Source organism: Saccopteryx leptura, chromosome 2, assembly GCF_036850995.1.
Source record: "Saccopteryx leptura isolate mSacLep1 chromosome 2, mSacLep1_pri_phased_curated, whole genome shotgun sequence".
Classification (NCBI taxonomy): Eukaryota; Metazoa; Chordata; class Mammalia; order Chiroptera; family Emballonuridae; genus Saccopteryx; species Saccopteryx leptura.
The window spans coordinates 216,707,063-216,722,866 of record NC_089504.1 but is presented as its reverse complement, the minus strand read 5'-3'; the positions used below and the strand labels follow the sequence as shown (position 1 = coordinate 216,722,866).

Here is a 15,804-nt window from a genome sequence, read left to right as displayed (position 1 = left end):
AGATAGGATATATAACTCTCAGAGTATTACCAGAGAAGAAAGTGAAGCAATGAAGAACTTCATCATTTCCACAAAAGGGAGTCAAGGAGAAAGAAGAAAACAAGGAAGCTTGCTTGGTATATTAAAAAACAACTAATATAGGAAGGCATGAACAATCCCACGTTTATCAAGAACCACACAATTAATGTAAAAGGGTAATCTCCCAGGTGTTAAAAACTCCAGATTTAGTTTTTTAAAAAATGAAATCTAGCTAAACTTGTTGTATAAATGATACATCTAAAACTAACACAAGAAAGTAGGGAACGAAGGGATGAAAAACTGTATTAGTCCTAAATAACTCAGACTTAGCAATATTAGTATCAGAGAAAACTAGACTCAAGGTGGAAAGCAGCTTGACCAGATGGTGGCACAGTGGATAGAGTGTCGGACTGGGATGTGGAGGACCCAGGTTCGAGACCCCGAGGTCACCAGCTTGAGCGCGGGCTCATCTGGTTTGAGCAAGGCTCACCAGCTTGAGCCCAAGGTCACTGGCTCGAGCAAGGAGTCACCCGGTCTGCTGTCAACCCCCCCCCCCCAGTCAAGGTATATATGAGAAATCAATGAACAACTAAGGAGCCGCAATGAAGAATTGATGTTTCTCATCTCCCTTCCTGTCTGTCCCTACCTGTCCCTCTCTCTGACCCTCTGTCTCTGCCCCCCGCAAAGAAAGAATGTTAAAAAAAAGAAAAGAAAAAAGTAGGTGGAAAGCATTGCAGAAATATTTCAGACTACTTAAAGATATAGTTAATCATAAATAACAGGTTGTGGAACTATATAGAATAAAGGTTGATGGAAACAAGAAAAGTTGACAGTTCTGTGCACAGAGGGGAGACGATACTGTAATACTGAGCAAGTGCAAACTGAGGGAGAAGGGATGTGCAGTGGGAGTCCTCAACCTGTCTCTAGTGACATTGGGGCCAGGTCATTCTTTGTAAGGGAGCCACTCAGGCACTGTAGAATATTGAGCAGAATTCCTGGCCTCTGCTCACTAGATGCCAGTAGCTACTCCTCTCCCTTTTTTGTAATAACCAGAAATGTTTCCAGACATTGCCAATTGTCCCCTGGAGGCCACAATCCTCTCTAGTTGAAAACCACTGATATAAATGATTTAAACAATAAGGCTAATGGGTATGTACAGAAATTTTTGCCCAACAAGCTTAAAATATAGATTCTCTTCAAGTACATGGAACATTTAACAAACTTGCCACATACAAAAATCCCGTTTCAAAAAGTAAATCATATAGGCCAGATTCTTAAACCACAATGTAACCTAGCTAGAACGTAAGAATGAGTGAGCTAAAAATATCTACCTGCAAATGTTAAGACTACCTTTATATCTTGAATTAAAGAGGAGATCAAAAACTATATTCGGATTCTTATAAGTGAATGACAGGGTACCACATATCACAACTCATGGGTTGAGGCAAAAATTCTCAGGAAAGTAATTAAACTTAAATGCATTTATTAGAGAACAAGAAAAGTGAATTCAGCTTTTAGCTCAAGAAACCAGGAAAATAAAAGTAACTCAATATAGGAGCAAATGTTTTTGCTTTTTGCAAATTTTACTAAGAAAACAGAATAGGGTCCTGACCTGTGGTGGTGCTGTTTATAGAGCATCAACCTGGGACACTGAGCTCCCAGGTTCGAAACCCCGAGGTTTGGTGGCTTGAGCACAGACTGGCCAGCTTGAGCAAGGGGTTGCTGGCTTGAGCCAAAGGTCTCTGACATGAAGCCCAAAGTCACTGGTTTGAACAAGGTTGTCACTGGGGCGGCTGGAGCCCTCCCACCCAAGGCACATATGAAAAGCAATCAATAAACAACTAAAGTGCTGCAACTAAGAGTTGATGCTTCTCATCACTCCCTTTTTCTCTCTCGCATAAAAAACAACAACAACAAGGTATTTATAAAAGAGATGTAACTACAGATATGAAGATTTGACATGCATATAAGAACACATCATGTACAATTTGATAGGAATAATTTAAAGAGCTCTGGATGGGTATTTTTTTTTATTTTTTTATTCATTTTAGAGAGGAGAGAAAGTGAGAGAGAGAGACAGAGAAAGGGGAGGAGCAGGAAGAATCAACTCCCATATGTGCCTTGACCAGACAAGTGCAGGGTTTTGAACCAGCGACCTCAGTGTTCCAGGTCGAAGCTTTATCCACTGCACCACCACAGGCAGGCTCTGGATGGTTTTTTTTTTAAATTTTTATTTATTTACTTATTTTTTACAGAGACAGAGAGTGAGTCAGAGAGAGGGATAGACAGGGACAGACAGACAGGAACGGAGAGAGATGAGAAGCATCAATCATTAGTTTTTCATTGTGCGTTGCGACACCTTAGTTCATTGATTGCTTTCTCATATGTGCCTTGACCGTGGGCCTTCAGCAGACCGAGCAACCCCCTGCAGAAGCCAGCGACTTTGGGTTCAAGCTGATGGGCTTTTCCTCCAACCAGATAAGCCCGCACTCAAGCTGGCAACCTCGGGGTCACGAACCCAGGTCCTCTGCATCCCAGTCCGACGCTCTATCCACTGCGCCACTGCCTGGTCAGGCTCTGGCTGGTTTTTAAGGAAAGCATAAATGACCATTGACTTCAGATGAAGTTGAAAAAATAATCAAACATTTATCCCTTCACAAAGGCACTGGGCACTGATAGATGAGTTAGATTAAACTTTCTTAGAACATGTGGGTGTTCTGGCGTGCTGTGGAAACGTTGGGATGTGCTGCAGTAAATAAGTCTGAATCTGAGGGAAGTTGGTTATTTGTTTCAGACAGCAGAGAAGTATGTAATTTATTTTTAAATGTAATTTAGTTTCTGTATAAAATGTTTCAATGTTTTAGACTTTGGAGGAATAAACTTTGCTTCTCTGGTTAATAAAATGAAAAAAAAAAAACTTTCTTAGAACAGATAATACCTGTGCTATAGAAATTGTAGCAACCATTCACTGAACAAAAAATTATTGAGCATTTGTTTTGTACCAAACAGATAGGGTTACTCCCTACCAGGAAGTAGTAAAAGCAACAAGTTAGTCGAAGGTCTGTGCAGATAAATGAAAAGGAACAACTGTAGTGAGGACTGTAAAAAGGAGGCATGCTTTGCTCTGAGATGTGGGTCAGCGGTTAGGGATAGCTCTCCTAAGATGGGAATGACTGATGGGAATTGTCAAGGGAAACAGGAGTAGGTGAGGTGACAAGGAGTAGGAAGACCATTCCAGATAGAGAGGAGGATAGTGTATTAACAGGCTTTGTGTGGAGGTTGGGGAAGGGGGATATGGGACTCCAAAGAATTTGGAAGGGCCTAATATGACTGCATTGCAAAGAATGAGGGTGATATGGGGGAATGGGAGGGAGGGAGGAAGCCCAATCATGTGGGACAGTCACTGTCTATGTTAATTTTTATGATCTGTGTCTTCTAGGCAGTAGGAATCCCCTGAAAGGTTTTAAATGGGTGTGTCATGATCAGATCTAGGTTTCCAGAGGACCTCTTTAAAGACTTGGAAATATGGCCATATCCACAATAGGGGACTGATTAAATAAGCTATGGTAAGTCTACGCCTTACAGTACTTGCTCTGAAGCTCTAAACAGGAATAGAGGTGTTTATTAACCTGATATGAAGCATCTTTAGGATACAGTAATTGAAAAAAGTAAGGCTTGGAACTGTGAGTGGGATATGCACTTTTATCTAAGAGAGGCACATGAATATCTGCTAATAAAAAAAGGAAGGTTAAGGCCCTGGCCGGTTGGCTCAGCGGTAGAGCATTGGCCTGGCGTGTGGGGAACCCGGGTTCGATTCCCGGCCAGGGCACTTAGGAGAAGCGCCCATTTGCTTCTCCACCCCCACCCCCTCCTTCCTCTCTGTCTCTCTCTTCCCCTCCCACAGCCAAGGCTCCATTGGAGCAAAGATGGCCCGGGCGCTGGGGATGGCTCCTCGGCCTCTGCCCCAGGCGCTGGAGTGGCTCTGGTCGCGGCAGAGCGACGCCCCGGAGGGGCAGAGCGACGCCCCCTGGTGGGCGATGGTGCCGGTTGGATCCCGGTCGGGTGCATGCGGGAGTCTGTCTGACTGTCTCTCCCTGTTTCCAGCTTCAGCAAAAGAAGAAAAAAAAAAAAAAAAAGGAAAGTTAAACCCTAGACTAGTTAAAATGGGGTTCTTTATTGTGGAGGGAGGGGGTAGGGATATAATTGGATCTCTGAACATATCTTCTATAGTTTTGATTCATGGAACCATATGAATGTTTTATATAGTATAAAAGTAAAGTCAAAATGGGGTGGGTGGGGAGACAGTAGTAGCTAAAACTTAAAAGCAAAATGAATCAAAAGACCCTAAACAAGATATTGAGATATGATGGCTTAGCTACAGAGAATTATTCCAAGAGACTTTAGAACAAATTGGATTGTATATCTATCCTAGTGGGATAAGTCCTAAAGACAGAGGAACTGCAAAGAAATCTTTTTTCCCTTAAAGTTTTCTTTATTTATTATAGGGAGAGGAGGAGGTAGGGAAGAGGCAAGGGAGAGGAGCAGGAAGCATCGACTCATAACTGTTTCTCATATGTACCTTGACTGGGCAAGCAGAGGTTTTCAAGCCGGTGACCTCAGCATTCCAGTTTGACACTTTTTCTCTGCCCCACCACAGGTAGACTACAAAGAAACCTTAAACAGGTTTTAGTACTCATATTGTTAGTAATAGTGTTCACATTGATATTTTGAAACTCTAAATGATCTTGCATAATAGATAAATAAGTCATTATGTTACTGTCATTAGGAAAAAAGACTTTCAGGATAAAAGATAGACAAATATGAAAGAGCCATTAAATAAATACCCTGTAATCCCAAGTTTGATTTGGAAACGTCATTGTTAACTTGTTTTTTAAAAATTTTTATGAGAGGCCCTGGCCAGTTGGCTCAGCGGTAGAGTGTCAGCCTGGCGGAGTGCAGGAATCCCGGGTTCAATTCCCGGCCAGGGAACACAGAATATGCGCCCATCTGCTTCTCCACCCCTCCCCCTTTCCTTCTTCTCTGTCTCTCTCTTCCCCTCCTGCAGCCAAAGCTCCATTGGAGCAAAGATGGCCCGGGTGCTGAGGATGGCTCCATGGCCTCTGCCTCAGGCGCTAGACTGGCTCTGGATGCAACAGAGCGATGCCCCAGAGGGGCAGAGCATCGCCCCCTGGTGGGCATGCCAGGTGGATCCCAGTCAGGCGCATGCGGGAGTCTGTCTGACTGCCTCCCCGTTTCCAGCTTCGGAAAAATGAAAAAACAAAACAAAAAAAATTTTTTTTTTAATTTTTATGAGATATTTCCTATTTCTGTCCATTGAAAAGGCTAGAATCAGTTACCAATTAGTAGCAGTGAGCATCTACCCACAGCACCTACACTGTGGTCTGTACATATCTTTTCCCACTATAAGGAATCAGTCTCTTGGGTGGATAAGTCCAGGTTTGGTGCAGAAAATACAGATAAGCCTGGAGTGTCTCGTTTTATCTAAAAGCAAGAGAGCTATCAAGAATTACTAGGGTGAGTTAAAAGCTCTAGTAACTGAAGGTGCTTGCATTGGCCAAAGATGGGATAATTTGGAACATCAAAAAACAGAAGATAGGTAGATAGGTGATAGATAGATAGATAGACAGACTGTACTTATCTAAAATATTCAAACCCATGAGATCATAATGTACTAAAATAGCCTCTCTGGTCACTATTGTAGAAGGCTAGGGAACCAGCACATTCTTCTGAAAATTGATAAGCATAGGGAAAGGAGCAAATCTTAAGAAACCCCATCATTGGGGCTGCAGTCCATTGGAGAATGGACTTAGAGCAGAGAGCAGGTGAGGAAGAGTGACCATGGGAGATTGGTCCAGGGACATTGCTGGGAGTTCAGAAAAGAGAGACATGATGGGGCGCTTCACTTGTTCTTCAGTGAGGTGATTGTTTCATTTGCTACATCATATATACTGATCACAAAAACTAGGCGACATTTAATTGCTTCTAAGCTTATATTTCTTGTATGTGTTGACTGGGCACGAGGGAGGAATTCCTTTCCTTTTCAGTAATTTGTGTTATGGTAATTTGGCAATGTCTGACTTCCAGATCATACCAGAAGATGCCACTTCTACACATAAGCACCTGGCCATCGTTTTTGGTAATATTGCAGAGCAGTGTATGTTGTGTGCCTCACTGAATCCTTGCCATGATTGAAAGTCATTGGTGTTTACCTGATGCATCTCCTTCACCCATTCTCTTATATTGAATGACACCATAATTTGTAGATTGAATTGATGAAATTAACATTTGTAGGCATCAAAGTTGAACAGATCCTCAAATACTGTCCTATTTTCTTACCAGTTCTACAGTTGTAGCAACAAAGTTATTGTATTCTCAGATACAATATGTAGAAGAAATGGCAGGTTTTTAAAGCCAGAATCTGACCTCACAAAGGTATCCTAACCTCTTTGTACCTCTCTTTCTTCATCAGTAGTATGAGGACAGTGTTACAAAGCATCTGCTAGAATGTTCTGGTTTCTACTAGTGGGAACCCAATTACTCCATTAACTCCGTAAAACAACCGCTGTATGGTGCTCATGAATCTGTGGGCCAGGCATTTGGGAAGGATGCAGTGGAAATGGCCTGTGTCAGCTCTACAATGTTTGGGTCCTCAGCTAGAAAGACGGGGGAGGGGGGCTTGATGGCTGGGGGCTGGAGTCTTCTGGAGGAATTTTTTCAAATTTGGAAGTTGATACCGACTGTCAGCTGGAGCTGCTGATCAGAGCAAGTTTATGTGGATGGACCCTCCATGTGAGTTGGGCTTCCTCACAGCATGAAGCGAGGGGAACTATTCACAGCATGGAGGGGAGAAACCTCCTCACAGCATGGGGAGGAACTTCCTTACAGCAGGAGATGGGGGAACTTTTTCACAGCATGGGGGGGGGGGGACTTCCTTACAGCAGGAGATGGGTGAACTTCCTTTAGCATGGGGGAGGGGAACTTCCTTAGAGCAGGAGAGGGGGCACCTCCTCATAGCATGGGATGGGGGCACTTTTTCACAGTATGGGAGGACATCTGGTTAATCAGACTTCTTACATGGGGACTCTGGGCTTCAAAAGTGAGTATCCCACCTAAGAAGGCAGAAGCTGCCTCAGACTTATGACCCAGCCCCGCAGTCACACAACATCACTTCCAGTGCATTCTTGAGGTTCCAAGTGAGTCAGTAAGGTCAGCTCAGATCTAAAAGTGCTTCTTGTAGGTCTTAACGAATGCAGTAGACTTGAAGATATTTCTTATTTTCCCTTCCCTATCCTTACAGCCCTATTGTGATATAACAGGACAAAATGAAGATTGAACCTCCTAGAACATTCTCTGTACATCTCTGCATTAACATGAACAAGATGGTGACACGGAGCTTTGAGACAGTATTCTTCCAAGCTCTAGGAATTTCATCTTGCAAGTGCTCTGCTTTATCCAGCCCAGGCCACTACAAGTCATTTGCCCTTGTTTAATTTAAACAAGAGAACACGTGGTTGGCCCTAGTACAGTGTACTTGGAGAGCAGCACTGAAAAACCAGTTCACCAGCACTTTGTAGGAACTGATGATTGAGTTCAGAGAGATTTTTGTAAAAGCATCAATTCCTAAGCTTTCTGTAATTTTGGCAGTTTTTCTTCAAGTCTTGGCAAGTCTAGTGTTTATTTCTTCTGTTCCAATGACCTGTTTGTCTATCCTTGTGTCATAACTCACTTTTCTGTTTTTACTGTGGTCTTGTAGGATATTTTGAAATTTGCTATTTCTTAAGTCTTTTAAGGGTAATATAGCTATTCATGGACCTTGATTCCTCTGTATAAATTTTAGAATAAGTGTTTTAAGGTTCTCATAAAAAAACAGGAACAAGATTAATAGATAATGACATGTGCCAAGAAAAACAAGTGGACTCTCCATAGACTGTTAGGACTAAAGGCCCCAGTGAAGCTGACTGGTACATAGTTAGTCCACAAAGACCAGGGACATTTTTATCCAGTCTACCACAAAGTATAAATGACAATGAGGTATTTTTGACAGTAGCAAGAAAAACCATAATCTAACCATAAGTATAGGAAACCTCCACAGAGAAGACATCAAACTTAATGCAGGATGTAGGAGAGGACCCAGGCTCTAGACTAGGGAGAACTGACACATTGAGGTGCCTCCTGCCCAAATGAACCCATCGGGACTTTTTCAACATTAGTATAAAGTTGGTTTTTGTTTGTTTTCTGCTCCATCTCCAGCACTTACCACAGAGCCCTGAGGGGAGAAGACGTTCAGTAAATCTTTGTGGACTGAATGAAGGGCACAGTCAAATGCACAGCTCACTGTGGGCCCTGCCTGCCAGTTGGCAGGTTACTGTGAGCCTTTCTATGCTACTTCTGGTTTTAACCACCATGCTGATGATTGATGATAGGTGACAGTAGTTGATTTTACTGTTCCTCTATGGATGACGTGTAGGTTATGATTATAGTTTTATTAATGTAGATAAAAAAACATCGTTAGCATCTAGCTTTTCTTAACATCTCTTTTGTGTGTGTGTGTGACAGAGACAGAGATAGAGAGAGGGACAGATAGGGACAGACAGGAAGGGAGAGGGATGAAAAGCATCAATTCTTTGTTACAGCTCTTTAGTTCATTAATTGCTTTCTCATATGTGCCTAGACTAGGGGAGTTACAGCAGAGCTAGTGACCCCTTGCTCAAGCCAGTGATCTTGGGCTCAAACCAGTGACTTTGCGCTCAAGCCAGCAACCATGGGATCATGTCTATGATCCTGCACTCAAGCCAGATGAGCCTATGCTCAAGCCGGCAACCTTTGGGTTTCGAACCTGGATCCTCTGCATCCCAGTCCAACGCTCTATATCCACTGTGCTACCACCTGGTTAGGCATCTTGCCATCTTTAATTCAAATGAGGCTTTTGTGACTTTTAATTCTCTTTATAAATTTATTGTATCATATTGTATCAACTTTAAGACAGCCTTTTATCAGCTCAAGGTGATCAGACTAAAACATACCATTTTTAATGATCAGTCCCATTTACAACTTATACATTCGGAACAATAGTTTTAAGTTTAGTGGCTTTAATTATCATGTAAGCACTTTCTATATTTGACCAAACAAGTAAAACCTCTCAGGTATGTATAATGATTTAAAATTTTATATATAGTGAATCTCATGATCTCAAACTTTCCAGACCTGCCCACCAGTGCATAGGTTTGTGTTCAGAGACTTGGTTTGTTCACTGCTGTCATCCCTGGACCTAGAGTTGTGCACAGCAGTTGATAAACTTGCATAAATAAAGAAGTATTTACAATCTTTGTTAATTTCTCTCATACCTTTTTACTTTAGAAATCATGTCTAACCTGACCCATAGTGGCACAGTGGATAAAGCATCGACCTGGAATGCTGAGGTCGCCAGTTCGCATCCCTGTGCTTGCCTAGTCAAGGCACATATGGGAGTTGATGCTTCCTGTTCCTCCCTCCTTCACTCTCTCTTCTCTCTCTCTTAAAATGAATAAATGTAAAATAAAAAAACATGTCTAAAATCAATAATGCAATTATACATTTTAAATTAAAATCAAGGCTAAAAGTTAAGATTAATTTGCCAAATTTTCTTAATTATTTTCTTAATTATTGCAAGCACCTTAAATGTCACATACATAGATTATTCTGAAATTGAACACCAAAATATTAAATCTTCCACAGGGCTTAATGATACCTTTAAGGCACCAAGTCATCTCAGACAGATATGGGGGTACCCATATTGGCTAGAGAGCTGTTGTCAGGAGGAGAGATGAGATCTTGCTAACTTCAGAGCCTTTTGTCCTCTGACCCATACCCTATACCTTCTTTTCTGGTGTCTACAGACTTCTTAGCCAGCTGGAACCTTCCCAGATTCATCCATGTGGTCTGAGCAGGAAAGACTTCACCACTGGATGGGATTCAACCAATCCATTTATATCTGGACCTTTTCTGATTAAACTTGTCTTATTCTTCCTGTCAGCCTGGGCTAGAAAGCTGAAAAATACTAAAATGTCAGCCTTTAGATTCAGCCCATATTTCATATTTTTATCTTCCTTTAAGGTCACAACCCAAGCTACATTCTCTGGTTGATTTGAGAAAAATAAGGTATTTTTTCATGGCTGACTGTATGTATGGTCACATTGCTTTCCAAACCAGTCATGCAGTTTGTGAGTTCTAGGACTCCTTCAGAGTTCCAAGTTTTACTTCATCTTTGCTGGAAACATGGTTGTTTTAAATTTAATAATAGCTAGGTGAAAAGTAAATTATCTTAAAATTAGTATTTCTTTAGGCCCTGGCTGGTTGGCTCAGCGGTAGAGCGTTGGCCTGGCGTGCGGGGGACCCGGGTTCGATTCCCGGCCAGGGCACATAGGAGAGGCGCCCATTTGCTTCTCCACCCCCCCTCCTTCCTCTCTGTCTCTCTCTTCCCTTCCCGCAGCCGAGGCTCCATTGGAGCGGGGATGGCCCAGGTGCTGGGGATGGCTCCTTGGCCTCTGCCCCAAGCGCTAGAGTGGCTCTGGTCGCTGCAGAGCGATGCCCCGGAGGGGCAGAGCATCGCCCCCTGGTGGGCAGAGCGTCGCCCCTGGTGGGCGTGCCGGGTGGATCCCGGTCGGGCGCATGCGGGAGTCTGTCTGGCTGTCTCTCCCCGTTTCCAGCTTCAGAAAAATAACAAAAATAAATAAATATATATATATATATATATATATATATATAAAGAATTAGTATTTCTTTAATTACTAGTGAGTTTTAATATTTGTGTACACAAGGATTGGAAAGTTGTACTCATTTCATTTGTATTAGTCCGGCTGGAACTCTTGAAGGGATATCAAAGTGACAACTTTTAACAAATCATTCCCTTTTTTTTTTTTAATTTATTAACTTAGTGAAAGAGGAAGGTAGAGGGAGAGAGAGAGAGAGAGAGAGAGAAACATTGATCTGTTCCTGTATGTGCCCTGACCGGGGATAGAACCGGCAGCCTCCATGCTTCTGGATGACACTCTAACCAACCAAGCTATACGGCCAGGGTTCATTCCTTTTTTATAGGATGAAACTTGTTGAAATAATATGGACAAAAACTATGTCTCACCCTAAGTACATTGGGTTGGTAATTATTCAACATGGATTTTCGAATCCCATGTCATGTTAAATTAAGACACTGTTGTTTGAGCATACTTATTTCTCTGTGTAACGGGAAGAAGTAGGAATTGTTTCTAAATCTCAAGTTAATCTTTGGTATTTACATAATGCCCAATAATACAGATTGTGATTAAAAAAAAAGATGAGCCTATTGGCCATCATCATTGGGTCAGATGCTTTCAGCTATCTCCCAGTTGATGATATCACTTAATCACTCAGATTTTGTCTTGGGCCTCCCTGGGCCACTGGTCTGAGGGCCTGTGGCTGAGCAGATTGACAGAGGCCTTGATCAGAGCAGAAGGCCACCTTCTGAGCCCAAGAAGTCTGCTGGGATGAGCCATGTGAATTGGCTGAGACCTGTTTGCCTGCCTTCTTGCAAGGTGCCAGTGTTACTACCCAGATGTGGTCTGTTATTTTGCTCGAGTGGAATTTAGAGCTCCCTAAATCATGAGTGATGAATTTGCAAATGGCTCTTCTATGTGGTGGTGCTGGCTATGGTGTCTTTACCACCCCCTGCAGCGGTCTTGACCAGATGGCACCATCAGCTGATAACTTCTCTTGGGCTCCATTCTTATCTTGTAGGAATATTGGTCACTGTGGTATACTGTTCCCTAGCTTTACTGAACAATATATATTAGTCACATAGAGTTGCTTTTTTTTTTAAATTTTATTTATTTATTCATTTTTTAGGAGAGGGAGAGACACACAGAGAGAGAGAGAGAGAGGAGAGACAGAGAGAAAGAAGGGAGGAGGAGCTGGAAGCATCAACTCCCATATGTGCCTTGACCAGGCAAGCCCAGGGTTTCGAACTGGCGACCTCAGCATTTCCAGGTCGACACTTTATCCACTGTGCCACCACAGGTCAGGCTAGAGTTGCTTTTAAAAAATATTTTTCACATAGTATTCCATTGTAGAAACAGCACATATTTTCAAAGCTTTGACACAGATTAAAAAATTTTCCTGTAGAGCAGTTGTACCAATTTATATCGCACGTAAGTTTTAACCTGTTTTGGGGTTTTTTTTGTATTTTTTTTTTTTTGTATTTTTCTGAACCTGGAAACGAAGAGAGACAGACAGACTCCTGCATGCGCCCGACCAGGATCCACCCGCACGCGCTCTGCCCACCAGGGGGCGATGCTCTGCCCCTCCGGGGCATCGCTCTGCCGCGACCAGAGCCATTCTAGTGCCTGGGGCAGAGGCCAAGGAGCCATCCCCAGCGCCCGGCCCATCTTTGCTCCAATGGAGCCTTGGCTGCGGGAGGGAAAGAGAGAGACAGAGAGGAAGGAGGGGGTGGGGTGGGGGTGGAGAAGCAAATGGGCACTTCTATGTGCCCTGACCGGGAATCGAACCTGGGTCCCCCACACGCCAGGCCGACGCTCTACCGCTGAGCCAACCAGCCAGGGCCAGTTTTAACCTGTTTTGATAGAGATGAGGGCTGCAAATCTATACATTTTTTATATAAATTTCTGATTTCCCCCCAATATTTAAATTTTTTTAAAAAATTTATTCATTTTAGAGAGGGGGGAGAGAGAAAGAGACAGAAAGAGGGAGAGAGAAGGAGGGGAGGAGCGAGCAGGAAGCATCAACTCCCATATGTGCCTTGACCAGGCAAGCCCAGAGTTTCGAACTGGCGACCTCAATATTCCAGGTTGATGCTTTATCCACTGTGCCACCACAGGTCAGTCCTCCCCCCAATATTTATTTTGGGCATTTTAAGATACAAAATGGTAAAAGAGTAGAACAGTGATTCCCCACCATCTCCACTCAGCAGTTGTGGACTCAGCCACAATTTGTATAGTTATGTGTGTGCTCTTGTTGACCAGTTAAAGTAAACTGTGCATTCCATGATCATACCCGTAAACACCTCAGCCCTTGCTTCTCCAAACAAAGATGTTTCCATAAGCATATATATCACACAATCACAATATTCAGTCTCTCATGCTGGCACATGCCAACTTTTTTTTTTCCTACTGATTTGAGAGAGAGAGAAAGTGAAGGGAAGGGAAAGAGAAAGAAGCATCAACTCATTGTTTCACTTAGCTGTTCCATTTAGTTGTGCACTCGTTGATTGCTTCTCTTATGTGTCGTAACCTGGGATCGAACCCATGACTTAAACTGTCTTTTACAGCTTTTGGTTTTTAAACCAGGATCACATACGGCACTTGATTGTTGTTTTAGTTTTCATCTCTTAACTCAGAACAGTTCTCTTACCTTCCTTATTTTGTTTTGTGGGCATGTCCTCAGGATTGGGCAGGTCTGCCCAGAATTCCATTCTGTGTCCTTTTTGGGAGGCCCATCATGTTGATTTCTCTTTATTACTGTTGATGGGACTTTTAATCTTTTGGTTAAGCTGTTTTCTGCCAGGTCTCTCCATTGTGAAGTTACTGTTTTCCTTTATAATTGACAGTAAATATCTTGAGCCAGGTACACTTCCTGTTTCTTATTTTCTTTCACTGGCTAGTATTACATTTGTGATATTTTTTGCCTGAAGCAGTGATTACTGTGCTGGTTGCCAGATGGTGATGATCAGGTTCCATCTTCCTGTACGTATTGTTGGAACTCTAATATAATTTAGAGTTCACCCTCATTTATTTGTTTATGTATTTCTATCAGTATGGACTCGTGGGTTCTTATTTTATTCTCAGTTACTATCTTATTTTGTTGCTCAGATTGTCTCAGATTTGGCCTGACCTGTGGTGTCGCAGTATATAAAGTGTCAACCTGGAATGCTAAGGTCTCTGGTTCAAAACCTGGGCTTGCTTGGTCAAGGCACGTATGGGAGTTGATGCTTCCTGCTCCCCCCCTTCTATCTCTCTCTCTTCTCTAAAATGAATAAATAAAAATTAAATAAATTTTTAAAAATCTACAGTATTAAAAAGAAAATGTCCCAGGTTTGGCCAGTGAGAGCATCTGCAAGCTGATTTGTCTGTCCTTTTGACATATCTCCATAATTTTTTGAGCACAAGTTTTAGGCTCATCTTGTACTTTACCTGACCCAGCCCTGGAATCAGATCAGCCATTTCTCTGAGGAAGTCCCAATTCTTTTTTATTGAGAATGATACTTATCAATCAATACATAGGTGCTAAGTTCTCATTGCTACTGGTATCATGCTTCTAGGCTCTCTCTTAGGGGAGCCAGAAAAGTGTTTTCATCCATGTGCGTATATATGCATGTATGTATATATATGTATGTATGTATATATATGAGATGCATGGATCTGTATCTATATCTATTCCTATGCATCTGTGTATACTAAAAACTATGAATTCTTACAACTCTTGTTTCCAACTCGTGGGTGGGGTCAAGCCACTGGGAAGACTTTGGGAAGGGTGGTATGGATGACGATGCAGGTGTACTAGCTGGCCATGCTTGGAGAAGGCCAGAGTGTTTAGGCAGAACTACCAGGCAAGTGCACAGCCTGCTGGAGGAACTACAGATGGCCATCCCTTTAACTGTGTCCACACTTGGAATGGGGGAGGGGCTTGCCAGAGGTGCTACTGTGGGAGGGCAGGGTGGGGCAAGGGTCGGCCCTGAGACTTGATCTGCAAGGGTGATTTGGGCCAGATTTGCACTTTGAACAGGGAGGAATGGAGGGAAAGAGGGTAAGATCAGAGGAGGACATAGTTGCTCCTGCCCTGATCAAGGTATACTCTATGGTGTGGGGCTAGAGTCTCTGCCCTGGAGTGCAGGGCAGATCTGGGCACTCTGAGGTCCCTGTCCCTGGGGTACAGGGCAGATCAGGGCACTAGGAGGAGGCCAGGTTTTGGTCATGGAAGAGACTGTTGGGAGATACTCAGTAACAGATTTGCAAATGTATGGGGTCTCGCTCAAGACTAGGGGTCTCAGAGGGCAGAGAGGGCAATATCATGATGACTACACATGAGCTCCCTTCCCAGCCATGAGGTTGCCAAGTTCTGTTATCCGATGGTGGGGCAAAGGTGTAATGGCCATTTTAGCAAGAAGGTGTCTTCAGACTAAAAGATGAAGCAGCCTACTCCATAGAATATAATGGAATATATTATAGGGTAATTTACTTATGGGAAGATTGAGGCTGGAATAGACAGCGTACCCAGCAGTTTTGTGTAAATTATTTACCAACACCACACTTCCCAGTTCCAAGACTGCTGTTACTATACTGTTTTTATAATATGACTCAGGTACTAATGATCAATAAGACAAAGGGACCAAGAATGCAGTAGCACCAGGGGTCATCCCTCCTGGTGGTGGATACTATCACCAGTTTGATTTATGTCTCAGTTGTCATCCTGGCCATTACTAACAAAGGTATTTATGGTTACATTTTAGGGAACACAGATAATCATTAACTAGAAGGCTTTGATGTGCTTACTAAAAACTGACTTTGATCAAAGGTCATGGAATGAAAGGACACAAAGATGGAGATGGTCTTTCTTCACATCTACATCTATGCACCGGGTTCTCCCCTCTCCCCTCTCCCCTCTCCCCTCTCCCCTCTCCCCTCTCCCCTCTCCCCTCTCCCCTCTCCCCTCTCCCCTCTCCCCTCTCTTCTCCCCTCTCCCCTCTCCCCTCTCCCCTCTCCCCTCTCCCCTCTCCCCTGAATGCAGCCATGCTCAGCCTTT

General features: G+C 43.0%; 1 protein-coding gene across 2 annotated transcripts in view; it reads left to right on the top strand.

Annotated features, from left to right (window-relative positions):
* Nucleotides 1-15,804, top strand: part of PKNOX1 (PBX/knotted 1 homeobox 1) — a 62,537-nt gene that overhangs the window by 7,812 nt on the left and 38,921 nt on the right. The window contains exon 1 of one of the 2 annotated variants that reach the window (XM_066370091.1): nucleotides 15,440-15,490. The exons of the other annotated variant lie outside the window; for it this stretch is intronic. Coding sequence (XP_066226188.1) covers nucleotides 15,455-15,490 — 36 coding nt within the window. The 5' untranslated portion in view covers nucleotides 15,440-15,454. Of the gene's footprint in view, nucleotides 1-15,439; nucleotides 15,491-15,804 lie in introns of those variants that run through there. 2 annotated transcript variants of the gene reach the window in all.